Source organism: Hibiscus syriacus, unplaced genomic scaffold, assembly GCF_006381635.1.
Source record: "Hibiscus syriacus cultivar Baekdansim isolate YM2019G1 unplaced genomic scaffold, ASM638163v2 tig00110346_pilon, whole genome shotgun sequence".
Classification (NCBI taxonomy): Eukaryota; Viridiplantae; Streptophyta; class Magnoliopsida; order Malvales; family Malvaceae; genus Hibiscus; species Hibiscus syriacus.
The window spans coordinates 2,128,197-2,142,657 of NW_024062697.1; the positions used below are offsets into that span (position 1 = coordinate 2,128,197).

Sequence of the window (14,461 nt, forward strand, 5' to 3'; positions counted from 1 at the left end):
TTGGTTCGAGAGTGAATGGTTGTTGGGAGTGGAATATTGAGGTCAGAAGATCGCTTTTCGTTTGGGAATGAGACACTTGGGTGGATTTCATGCAAATTATCAACAGTGCGGTGTCCCGTCATTCTAGACCCGATCGTTTAATTTGGGTTAGGGCTGCAAATGGGTTATATCCGTCTAAAAGTTATTGTTCATTGAGTAGCAGCAAGGATTATGAGTTTGAGGTGGTGTGGAAGATTGTTTGGTCAAATCTTGTTCCACCAAAAGTTGAGCTGTTTGTATGGAAAATAATGTCCCAAAGGATGCCGATTCTAGTGGAACTTGCTAAACGGGGCGTGGTTGATTCTAATGCTTGTTTGTGTGTTTTGTAGGAAAGATATGGAGTCGATTAACCATCTTTTTTTGTCACTTTGAAGTGAAGTGGGGTGTATGGCAGTGATGGTTTGAGAATTGGAATCTACATTTTATATGCCCACCTGATGTGAAATCATTTCTTATATCTTGGTATGGGTGCTCGGTTTCAGGGTCAAGTAATTTTTTTTGGATAATATCTTTTTCCGGTCTGATGTGGGCTATTTGGCGGTGTAGAAATGATGTGATTTTTAACGGCTGTAAAGTGTGTGTTAATTCTATCATTGAGTCGGCCAAGCCTATGATTGTGTTTTGGTTCAAGTGCAAATCCCCTGGTTTTTGTCTTTCTACAATTGATTTTTCCAGTTAACCAAATGGGGTTTTTGCTTTTAAGTAGCTCGGTCTTTGAATATTGCATTGTTGTTTGGTGTGTTCTGGTTGGGCTAGTTGATGGTTGTTTGTTGGGTCTTGGGTTGTTTGCCTTGATTATTACCGTTGGTGCATTTGATGATCATGCTTTTAGGTTCTAAGACAAGTGTATATTTTCTGCTGCCATGGTGATAATGACAGTAGGCTTGAGAGTCGGCGCAGGCTGCTGGTCTGATTCACAGCTTGGCTTCTTGCGTTCGTGAAGAATGGATTGTTAGGCTTCCATAATCCAATCCTGTTGTACCTTTGTTGGTTGTTTAATATAGAGCATGTTTTGGAGAGTTGTGCTCTCGATCCTTTATCACCGTGTTGCTTCAGCAGTGGAGTTTTTCTGTTATGCTATGCCCTTTGCAGTGTGTTTTTCTGCATGTGTTGTCCTTGCTAGTCTGTTTGTGTCAGATGGTGTTGTTGTCCAATTTATTTTGTAAGGTCGATACTTTGGCATTCATTTATTGGAGTTGATAGAGTGCACTCTGTTTCCTCCATTAGGTCTAGGAAGGTTTTTTTAATGAGGCCTATATTATTGTCTAGTTTTGTACAAATTCAACAGTGTAATCATACAAAATACCCTTTACAAAAAAAACTTAAAAAATTTAAATGTCACACATAACTATATCGAATTGAAAGCCTTTGTTTACTAAATAAAATAGTAAACTGGAAAATCAACTAACCCACCAATTAGGCATTGGCGAGTTGGTAAAATTGAAGTCTAAAACTCTTATTTAATTTTTTTATTTAGTTTATTTGTGTGTGTATATTGCGTGAGATTTGAGTGTAGCTCACGTCTACATGGTAGTTACTTTTTCTAGAATGATTCCAATTTGTTAGTGTAGTTATCCAGCTGGCAATTGCTGGTTAGTGAAATGTTGCTTTCAAAATAATGAAAACCCAAAACGTTAACATCTATGTTGCACCGATACGGATACGGGGACAGATACGGGGACGGGGATGAAAAATGGCAATTTATAAAATTATAGGGTACGGGGACGGCAAGGGTACGACATATAAAATAATTTTAAAATTATAAATAGATGTAAAAAATTATAAATAAAGTCAAATATCAAGACTTAAACCATAATATTAAATTTAGAACAATAAAATCCATAAACAAATCACAATATTAAAATGTCAAATCTCAAAATTCAAACCACATTTCATATTCAACTTGTTACTACTACATCCTCATTCTGAAAAAAATAAAGAAGAAGTCATGGCCATGATTGAGATAATTGGCCTCTCCCATCAGAACAACTCACCATTGAACTTCCATTTTTTTCATTAATTATCATTACTTTATTATTATCATTTATTATTATATAATCCTCAATCCACCACTCCCATAAACTCCCCAACCCCAAACACTCTCTCTTTCTCGTCTTTGTTCACACCACAAAAATTAAAAGTCGTGTTTGGCTCGAGAGAAAATATTAAGGATGATGGGGAAAGAAGATCTGGGTTTGAGTCTGAGTTTGAGTTTCCCTTATAGTCATCACCTAAATCTAACCCCATCTTCTGCTAATACTTGTTCTTCTCCTTCTGGTGTCCCCTTTCAAAAACCCTCATGGAACGATGCCGTCTCTCCTCCTCCAGGTATGCTTTAGCCTGACAGTTTTCCCATGCAAAAGCCTCTATATCTGCTACTTTTATCTGAAAAAAGTATGGTGTGCTTGCATGCAGATCCTAACTCTGGATATTTCCCGACCACCGAGGCTAGAACGTTTCTTAGAGGAATCGACGTGAACCGGTTACCGTCAACAGTCGACGGTGAAGAAGAAGTCGGGGTTTCATCTCCGAACAGCACGATCTTGAGTGTGAGCAGAAAAAGGAGTGAAAGAGAAGAGAATGGAGGCATCGGTGATGACGAAGATGGCGACACTTCAAGAAAAAAGCGATTGCTAGTCACATATCGTCCCTGAAACGTCCCCAGCGAGCACCAAAACGTCCCCCGTATCGTTCGGCCGTACCCTGCCACCGTGGCACGTCTCCGGTACGTACCCCGACCGTCCCCATACCGTCCCCGTACCAGGGACGTTTCGGGTACTTGAAACGTCCTTCCTCTGCCGTCCCCGTGCAACATAGGTTAACATGGTGTCAGTGTTCACCGATTCAGGGTGCTCGATGGCTCTCCTTGATCTCTGATGCCGATGACGGAGCAATCTTCCACCGGTGGTGTTCTTGGTGGTTTGACCTCGCTTGGTGATGAGTGGATGCTTACCAACAAACTTGTGAGCGTTGTTTTCGATGAGTTTAAATACTTACATTGGAAGCAGCAGGTTCTCCTTACTATGAGGAGTCACCGGCTGGAAAAGCTTCTCAATGGTAGTGTTCGACCTCCGGCGGCAACGGTTACATTGCCTGATGGCCTATGTTGCACCGATACGGATACGGGGACGGATACGGGGACGGGGACGGGGACGGAAAACGGCAATTTATAAAATTACAGGGTACGGGGACGGCAAGGGTACGGCATATAAAATAATTTTAAAATTATAAATAGATGTAAAAAATTATAAATAAAGTCAAATATCAAGACTTAAACCATAATATTAAATTTAGAACAATAAAATCCATAAACAAATCACAATATTAAAATGTCAAATCTCAAAATTCAAACCACATTTCATATTCAACTTGTTACAACTACATCCTCATTCGGGAAAAAAATAAAGAAGAAGTCACGGCCATGATTGAGATAATTGGCCTCTCCCATCAGAACAACTCACCATTGAACTTCCATTTTTTTCATTAATTATCATTACTTTATTATTATCATTTATTATTATATAATCCTCAATCCACCATTCCCATAAACTCCCCAAACACTCTCTCTCTCTCGTCTTTGTTCACACCACAAAAATTAAAAGTCGTGTTTGGCTCGAGAGAAAATATTAAGGATGATGGGGAAAGAAGATCTGGGTTTGAGTCTAAGTTTGAGTTTCCCTTATAGTCATCACCTAAATCTAACCCCTTCTTCTGCTAATACTTGTTCTTCTCCTTCTGGTGTCCCCTTTCAAAATCCCTCATGGAACGATGCCGTCTCTCCTCCTCCAGGTATGCTTTAGCCTGACAGTTTTCCCATGCAAAAGCCTCTATATCTGCTACTTTTTATCTGAAAAAAGTATGGTGTGCTTGCATGCAGATCCTAACTCTGGATATTTCCCGACCACCGAGGCTAGAACGTTTCTTAGAGGAATCGACGTGAACCGGTTACCGTCAACAGTCGACGGTGAAAAAGAAGCCGGCGTTTCATCTCCGAACAGCACGATCTCGAGTGTGAGCAGAAAAAAGAGTGAAAGAGAAGAGAATGGAGACATCGATGATGACGAAGATGGCGACACTTCAAGAAAAAAGCGAGTGCTAGTCACATGTCGTCCCTGAAACGTCCCCAGCGAGCACCAAAACGTCCCCCGTATCGTTTGGCCGTACCCTGCCACCGTGGCACGTCCCCGGTACGAACCCCGACCGTCCCCATACCGTCCCCGTACCAGGGACGTTTCGGGTACTTGAAACGTCCATCCTCTGCCGTCCCCGTGCAACATAGCTGATGGCTCAGTTGTGGATAACGATGAATATGAGGTCTAGAGCACAAGATAGTGCACTCGCTTCTTGGCTTCTCTCCACAGTAAGTGCTTCTTTACTTCCTCATTTGGTCGGTAGCTGAAACCTGGAGCTCGATTACAACATTTTTCGCTAGCAAATCTCCTACCACTATCATGAACCTTCACTACAAACTTAAGAAAGTGAGGAAGGGTGATTTGGAGATGAGGTCTTATATTTTGAAGTTGAAGGATATAAGCGTTGCTTTGGTTGCGTGTTGCACTCCAGTATCGGAAACTGAGCAGATTGTCACGATATTAACTGGTCTTTCGATGGAATATCGACCCTTCATTGCGGTTATTACCACCAGTCGGGAACCCTTCTCCCTTGAAATTGTTGTTTCGGTGCTAGTGGATGCAAAAATGTAACACCGTACCTTTGAGCAGTTTGATAGTTTTCAGATTGGAGCTAATATGGCAAAGTTGTCAACGGTTGGTGACATTTCTTCTTCTTCTGTTATTCCAGTGTACTTCTCCTATACTACGGTGGGTAATACTTGTGGTGCTTCTCCTTTACTTACTCATCATCAGCAATCGATTTATTCTCCCATCATCACGACTTGGCCAAGTTTTTTTCAAGGCGATCGAGGTTCGACAGTGCATAATGGTGGTCGTGGTCGTAGGCGGTCTAAGTTTCAATGTCAACTTTATGGGAAACTTGATCATCTCGTTGATCGTTGGTGGTATCGCTTTGATCAATCTTTTTCGGGTGTCGGGGCAGCTGCTGTAATGGGTGGTGGGTCCACTTCAATTCGGTCTCCTAATGCGAACGTTTGTGCTTTCACACAAGATTCTTCTAATAGTGTGTACTAAGGGCCCCAACTCTCATGGTAATGCTTTGGTTGGTAATTCTGGTCGGGGGAGTCAAGGAGATTGTGGGGCGGTTAATTCTCGTGGCTCGTGGTTTTTTGTCTCGGCAGCCCACATCATGTAACGGCTGATGGGCAGTTTTGGAGGATAGCACCACTTTTCATGGGATTTGTAAGCTTATTATCGGTGATGGTAATGAGTTACCTATTGATCGAGTTGGTTGTTCTCATTGTCTACTTCTTCACGTACTCTTTCTTTAACTGGTTTACTTTATGTTCCTTAATATTACTAAGAATTTAATTTCGGTGTCAAAGCTTGCTAGAGATAATGTGGTATACTTGGAGTTTCATGTGGATCATTGCATTGTTTGTGATGCTGGTTCTGGAATTTCTTTACTTGAAGGACATGTGAAGGATGGTTTATATGTTTTTGAATCGATGTTAGATATTTCGAGTGCTCGTGCTTTTGCTTTTACTGTTGTGAGTGTTGTTAGTGAAACATATGATCACTACAGCAAAATAGAGTTTTAGAGGCGTTTTTTTAGTCTTATAGCGACGTTTTTAAGAGCCGCTAAAAGCACTGCGGCGATAGGAAAAATGTTGCAAGAAACGTCGTCCATACCAGTGCCTATAAAGTTAGCGGCGTTTTTGGAACAAACGCCACAATAGGTTGATATTTATAGCGCCGTTTTGGAACAAACGCAACAAAAGGTCGAGATCTATAGCGGCATTTTTGGAACAAACGGCGCAAAAGGTCGATATCTATAGCAGCGTTTTTGGAACAAACACCGCAAAAGGTCATATATATAGCGGCATTTTTGGATACAAACGTAGCTAATTACCTTTCTTTAGCTAAGATTAATTGATTTTGCATATTTTATTTTTGCTCTACATCACCTTAATTTAATATCATGTAGTTTTATCTAATTAACAACCATACATTTTAATTAAGACACAAGTTATGCAGAAAAATACTTAACAATAAAATAAATTAAAATTTATAAACATTAAATTTAAATGTAATGTACTTTGACATTGTTCTCTGGAATTTAGTCTGTGTTCTTTCACTTTCAATTAAAAAAATATTGTTCACTAGAATTTAGTCTTCATTGCTCCTTCGTGGGGAAATGATGTAAAAAAAACAGTTTTCCTTCTTTGATGAAGCATCATTGAGTTTTTCCTCCGTGTAAACTGTATATGGATAACCTCTTCATCCATTTCACCAAATAGATCCCTTAGCTCCGGTTCACCAAGAAGACTCCTTGCGCGCTTCAGTGCTTCACTTGAAACAGATAACGACCTTCCACCTATAGTATGAAACTTGATTGGAGGTGGCTTGGGAACTGAATCAAACATTAAACAAAAAAAATTAACAACAATAGAGAGAAGTGTTTACTTGGAGTAACAGTAGAGGCAGCGTCGTCTTCATCAATGATAGATAATGCTTTGGCAATTGAAGATTCTTTCAACGCCACAGATTTCCCCAATTCGGTTCTAAACATCGGGTATTTATCCACTTCTCTATCATCGTTCTCAATAAGCTTTGAACATCCTTCATGCTTACGATCTATGAAATTTGTGAGTACAAAATAAAAATATAGCGGCGGAAAGATTCAGAAACTATTACCTTGAAGTAGAAGATCAGCCATGGAAGGGTATGGAGCAATAGGAGTTTTTTTCGGGTCATCATTGAGTTTCGACGACAAGAACAGACCGAAAGCCTCCCAACGATAATTTGATCCGTCATCAGAGAAAATACACCACATGGACATTCCGACGATAATTTCTCTTACTATATCTTTTTGTAAAGTAGTTCGAGTGTCCTCAATCTATTACATGAGGAGTAGTACAAGTGACTTCCTAAGGAGCAAAGAGCATAATAACACTTTCACATGAACGCATAGAATATGAAGTATGAACCAAGAAACAATCTACTAGAAATGAAAAGGCATATTAAGGAAGTTAGCACCATTATAACAGTTCTTGAATAAATGGGCTAAAGACTATTGAGCAGCAATATCATAGAGAGAATATAAATGTGATACAGTATGTGAAGTTGGCAGCACTAGAGCACCTCAAGAAGAAACAGAGAAAGACAACAAAGACACACTTTCAAGGAATAAACAGGTAAGGTGAAGACAACTGGGACACCATGTCAAGGAAAAAAACACTAATTGCAGTTGAATGTTGCGTCAAGGAAAAAAACACTAACCTAAAGCTACATCAATATGGCATAAATGATACATCTTTTCATGATCAAAATCAGCTAAAAAGAGAGCAGCATAACTCTTGACATGCCAAAACAACAACTTAAAATTGAAAGGAAAACAATATTTAAACAAGGAACAAAAAAATGATAACATAACAGCAGTAGTGCATTACCACAGTTTTGAGGGCAATGGCAACTAATTCAACTTCAATTCCTAGAATTTTCAATTCATGAAATAGGCTAACTACCTTATAATAACCAAATTTGTTTTCCATCATCATTTAATAAAAAACACGACCTTAAATCTTCTTCAAATGTAATTAAACATATACTTTACAAAATCAAACAATCTTTTCACATCACCTTGCACATTTTCTTACTATTATATCAAAATTATCATCTACGCTTCTATATAGCCTTTATCGTATCCGATCCTTTAACTCAACCCCTTTCATTTCTTTACTCCATTATTCCTTTATTTATTCCTTATACACAAATCATACTTTTCCTTTCATATTCACATACTCTTGTCCTATCACCTATACACATCTCTGTGTATCAATCTTCATTGCATCCTCATAACTTTGATAACCCCATTTACTTATACAGAACTTCATTCTTTATCATTTCTTATACTTGCATTTTCCTTCCTTAAGGTTTTATATAAATACTTATTTCATTATCGACATCATAACTATCTGATCAGAATACACAACTATATTCAGATTCACATCATAATTGATTAACTTAACTTTACCTTTTCTTCCAATCTTATAACTCTATCACCTTTACTCTGACAGGTAGTCAATAACATCTGTCCAATCTAGGGCACAAGCCCTAGGCAACCAATCATATACATCCTTTCCAATCAAAATTATCTCAAAATTAGTTTACTTAACTTATCAATTTCACCTCTATTCACATACATCCTGAAATTTCCGTTATTAAAACTCAACATCATGACTTCCGTTGTCTTATAAACTGATCATCGATATACACATTCTCAAACTCTTTATCAATCCTCAACTTTACTCAAATATACAAATCCTTATTTCTTTTACTATACCACCTTACTATGATCCAAACATATAACTGTATCCAGATCCATTTCATATTTGGTTATCATATCCTGAAAATATCTTATAATCTTATACTTCCAGTACATTCCCATCACATGTTCTTGTTAGCCAACGCTAACTTTTTCCTTCTAGAATGCAAAACAGTATCTACATCACTTGATCCATTTAAAGGACTCCTTATTCTTCACTTAATATATTTCTAGCAAAACTCTGAATTCATTCCTTCACTTTCATATCTATCTTTAACTCATTATTTATTTATCTAGAACTAGACTCTACTACTTAAGTGAGTCTGACTTTCATCCCATTGATCTTTTATCTTGGAATACACCGATTCCAACCAAGCTTGTAGTTGAAAATCATAATCTCTATCTCACTTTGATAGTATTGATTGATGAAATACTAGTTCCCTTAATCATTATAAGTTCTTTCCAGAACCTTAACATAATAACCACTTTTGAAAAGGGAACCATTTCGACACCTATATCACTCTTTTAATCCAGGCACCATCCCTCTACACATCACTTGCATACATCATTTTCATTTAAATTAGCTTCACAACATTTCACTCTACTCATAAAACTGTACTCATGTCCATACACATTAAGATTTCCCTCTGTATCAACCTCATAATTCTGGCTTCATATACCTTATACACTTGTCACTAATACACTTATTCTTGAACTCTTTTAGCAATTCTCACTGCATCATTTGATCTTTTAACGCTCTTATGGTGACACTTGTTCACCATATTCTATCTTATCCACGTACAAACAAAACTAATCCATATCACTTTTCCGATTCAAAACAATAAAAATATTCTATCACTATTCTAATATGATTTCAATCTTCTTAAATCAACCTTTAATCTTATAAGACACTTTCTGAGGTTTTCGCTCTTCATCCTGCCTGGCCAGGGCAGGTGAATTGCTATCACCATCAGATTTGTCAGTTATCGATTTACTTCAATAATTTCTATAATCAATTTCTACTATATTATACAAATCTTATTCTATTGGCAAGACAACATGCTCCTTACCCTATCAGATCAAAAATGTTCACTTTGTGTTGGCATGTACACATTTTATGGCACTTTGGACTTCAGTTTATGCAGAGAATCGGCTAAACCTTAGCTCTGATACCATTAAATGTAACACCCCCAACCCGTATCCAACTCGGATCCGAGTCCTAGGTGTCACATTAACTTTTCAAACATTTACAGAACTATTCAGAGCATATTCAATTTAAAACTCTTGTAACTACATGCCCACTAACTCTATAAACAAAATATATTTGTTCAATATATTTCTGATCTGATCATCGTAAGAAAAATACTGACCTGTATTGCACCTCGCTACATCCACTCTCGCTTCTCATACCTACGTGTGAAACAATCACAGGCTAAGTCTATGACTTTGTGAGGCATTAACGTATAAGAGTAACTTGAACTTTTTAAACATGCATATACATATCATCTCATGCTATCACACACACAATATAACTTCATATATAATTAACTGTATGCAGATATACATCATTCGTCATTTCTATCGTTAACCTTATTCTATTATCAATATTATTATCATTTATATCCTTTAAACGTACCTTTTTATACCTAACCTTTTTTATCAACATATGACTCATTCAAACAACACATATTTCATCGTATCAATCATATAACACAGTTCATATCACCAAAAGCAAATACTTCATAAGTACTATGTTCATTGTTATCCTTTGTTTAGCCCATGTACACTTTTGAGAACTATAGATATGTGAGTCTATTGAGGTTGTGCACTAATGTTGTCACCATAGCTCATATAAATGCACCAAAGTGCCACGTAGAATTGCACCGTAGTGCCGCGTAGAAATGCACCAGAGTGTCATGTAAGATTGTCTCTAAGGACCTCGTAGAAAATTCATTAAGAATCATATACATATGCCAAGGATCAAGTATGTGTCTCAGAAGACCTCACACATGTTCCAAAGAATACATATATGTCCTGAAGGACCGCGTAGACCCTCGACTCTTGGCATGCCAACTATACCCCTAGCTCTCATGACACATAACATGGGCATTATCATTTATGTCATTTACATATTCATATATTCACAAAGTTCACTTACGCGTAGAACATTTTCATATAATTCACATTTACATGTCACATAGCTTATATTCTTTTTCACGTAGTCACATAGATCCATGTCATATAACATGTATCCAAAGTGCATAGAATCGCGTAGATCATATCATATAGCTTAAGTCATTTCTTAGATGTTCCTTTAAACCTACATATCATCTCTTGTTCACATATAATCATATATACATTATATAGCACATAGAAACACCTATAACACTTTCACATAGCTTATATCAATTTTCCGAGTCCTTTCATATTACTTGATAACATATATCATATATGTATATAATAACTTATGTCATATCATCTACGTTATGCTTCATTTCTTTGTATTCCCTTAGATTATATAAACTATGTCATATTTCTAAACATATATCATTTAATAGTATTTTATTTGTATATTAATTTAATCTATTTACTTAATTCATTTTCAGATATTCCTTATGACCTGTTCATATAGCTCCATAAATCTTTAGCATATAACTTATCTTATATATTTGTATCATCCTTTTTATATTCAAGTTTCCTAATTGATATACTATTCCCATTTCATTCTATAATTCAATCTTATTTAGTTCCCTTAACTCTCATTAAATCAAAAAGCTCTATTATACTAATTCTCATAGTGGATCATACCACTATGTACTTGTCCAAATCGTGTTTCTATTAAGCATATACTGTTACACATGTTTACCTAGTTCCTATCGCTTCTCATGAACTCACTTTCATCATATTTTCCTATTATTACATATTTTATCTCATAACCATGTATTCACATAGTCTTATATTTCATTATCATATGACTTATATTTGTTCTCGTATAACTCTTCATAGACATCTATTTCCATTTCCATATATCACTTGACTGATCTTCTATATTCCTATAATTTCATAACTTATTTTATATTCTCTCATTAACACTTAATAGTGTTTTTACGTAAACCACATAGCACATACAAAACATATCGATTTATATAATCAAACATACATACACTTCATGTTCTTAACATACTTATGATCAAGACTTAATGAACTATTACTATAGGAAATAGACTTATCACAAGTCCAATTTCCATATAATCTTATAGAAATAAACTGCACTCACCTGGCCTCACTAAGTTCCGATCCGCTTTTATGATTTCCTTTCTTTCGATCGAATCTTAACTTGATGATCGTTCTGAACTTGTTCGTGTTCGATATCTACATAATCACATATTGATTCATATCAGTATCCAATTGATATGCTCTAATCTATCATTTCTTAGACCAAAAGAGATGTCTATTTCAATTTCCCCTTGAAGTGCATCGATGCATTCTACAATATATCGATGCATTCTTTAACATGTGCATCGATGCACTACCATGCATCTATACACAAATTACCTTCGATGTTTTCATTTTAAGGGGATGTATCGATGCGCTCCTTATGCATCGATGCACTAACTGCATTCGATGTTTCCATTTTAATGGGTGCATCGATGCACTTCCTGTGCATTGATACACTCTGAACAATTTATGAAGATTTACCCTTGATGCATCAGTGCACATAACTCAGAATTGATTTTTAAGCCCAAAAATCTACTCAAATCAACTCAAATGCTTCATCTTTCTTCCACTTTCATGTTCTTAACTCATATACACATGCTTAAACCAATTTATCCATATAAACCATCTTTAACCTCAAAATCCTATCCTCCTTATGAAATTTAAGAATCATACTAAATTTTCAACAGGTTCTAAATCCACTTTTAACACTTCATATTCCTTAATTTAACCATTTCTAAGTCAAATTCAACTTAAAATTCTATTAACTCCTTTTATTTCAAGAATTCACTTAAAAACTCCTTTTACTTAATCCCTCATAACTCCATCATTCTCAATTTTTAAGATAATTTAAGCTTTCCTTAAGCTTAATTATCATCCAATAATCATAAACCAACTTTTATTTCAACATATAATCAGCTAACCACAAAACTCACCTTTGTCATGGTGACTCACGGCTGAAGAAGAAGAAGAGAACTCTAGAAGTTTTATTTTGCCTTCTTTTCTCTTCCACGTGGGCTTCCTTATCTAGTAAAGGAAAAATAAAAATATTCCATGTCAATTGACCATTTTACCCTTTAATTCATTCCATAATTAATAAATAATCTTAATCATATTTCTAATAAATCATTAAACTATTCAATTATCCTAATTTAAATCACCAATTTCTGAAACTTTACAATTTGGTCACTAACCCAGTACCGAGGATGTTACAGTCGGCGTACCCCATGGAGATGCGGAAACAAAACTCGACGGTCTCACCAACGATCCAAGTAAGGAAAACCAAAATCGACTGATAGTGGGTTCCTTTAAAAAACAATAAAGAAAACAACGACTAATGGTGATCATGAACGGTTCGAATTGTAAGCCTCCACAAAAATATGTCTCATCCTCTACTCAGTTCACCCGATTGAGAGCAAAAAAATTACTTTTCCTAAAAACAGTTTTGAGAAAACGGTTGAAGATAAAACGGCTGCTAGACCTTACACCACTTTAAATATCAAAGTTACCCTAACATATTAGGAATTTTTGGTTATTTCAAATTAATTAAATTCTTATTTAATTAATTCAAATTAAATATCCATATTCTTTTAATGTTTATTTACTTTATTCAGGATAATTAAAATCATATGTATATCAAATATACATATATTAACTCTAGATATATTTTAGTAACGTACAACAAATTGTACATTTTTGCTCATTTGAATCCCAGAGTGTGACCCTGTAGGTTCTTGTAACGTTAGTAGTAATTATTAGAACAATTATAATATTACATACAATGAGTGACATCTAGCAATATATCATTTCTACCTAAGTTACAAGAAATTATGATTCGACATATCATCTTCGTGATTAACTCTTTTATGTATTACATCCTTTTGTCCTTTATATCTAGAATAGGCACAAGTCTTGGAATAGTCACATTTGTATAACTCATATATTGTTTCTTGATATCTAGTGTAGACTATAATTAACAAATAATTTGTGATATCTCATATGAACTTATTCGATCATGGCCATACATTTCTAGTCTCACTTAATCAAGTGGCATGTGATATATTTCTTATTATGTAGGAAGGAAAAATCCTATCTTAATCATACACACCCCACTAAATATATCAAGATATATTCAATAACAGTCTTTACAGTGCAACTAGTTACGAAGCATGTTTAACTGTATCAAAACATACAATAATATGTGTTGGGATAACATTGATCTCAAGTCTGAGGATCATACATATAGTCATCACCATGAGCAATGTTATGTCCCTTACGTAATAATCCAAGACATATGCTCATGGTGGGTCAATCTAGTACATTGTTCTCTAACAATATAATCATGTATCAATTATGACATCCCTATGTCAATGACAACTTGTTGTCATCAATCAATAGCATGTTAGTCTTAAGCGTATTATTATTATCCTTGCCCATAATAATACTTGACTAAGGATCTTTTAATAATAATAATGTTATTATATGGATTTATTCTTTCAGTTTATGTTAAAACATATATATAACTGAAAATAATAGTGGAAATGCCTTTATTCAATAAAATCAGTAAATAAAATGTATCATTATAATCGACATATGATTGGTCTTTGGGCATACTCTAATAGAAATATCCCTAGGCAAAAGAAGGCAACCAAGCCCAAGGCAAGAGGAAGAAGATTTTTAGGATGAAGGAAATGTTGAAGTGGACCAAGATTCTCAAGTTTCATGAAGAAACATACCTAGAAACATTAAAGGGTGTTACTACTTTGATGATAACTTAGAAAACTTAAAATATTCGATTCTTCCTTTC

At 35.6% G+C, this 14,461-nt stretch overlaps 2 protein-coding genes across 2 annotated transcripts; both read left to right on the top strand.

The window, feature by feature from the left end:
* The first annotated feature begins 2,213 nt into the window (after window positions 1-2,213).
* LOC120120744 (homeobox-leucine zipper protein HAT4-like) lies at window positions 2,214-2,693 on the top strand. The gene is made up of 2 exons (XM_039140286.1): window positions 2,214-2,367; window positions 2,455-2,693. Exons 1-2 carry the CDS (start codon window positions 2,214-2,216, stop codon window positions 2,691-2,693), a joined length of 393 nt encoding a protein of 130 aa, XP_038996217.1.
* A 981-nt stretch (window positions 2,694-3,674) lies between these two features.
* Window positions 3,675-4,155, top strand: LOC120120745 (homeobox-leucine zipper protein HAT4-like). The gene is made up of 2 exons (XM_039140287.1): window positions 3,675-3,828; window positions 3,917-4,155. The coding sequence occupies exons 1-2, from the start codon at window positions 3,675-3,677 to the stop codon at window positions 4,153-4,155; spliced, it is 393 nt and encodes a 130-aa protein (XP_038996218.1).
* The last annotated feature ends 10,306 nt before the right edge of the window (window positions 4,156-14,461 follow it).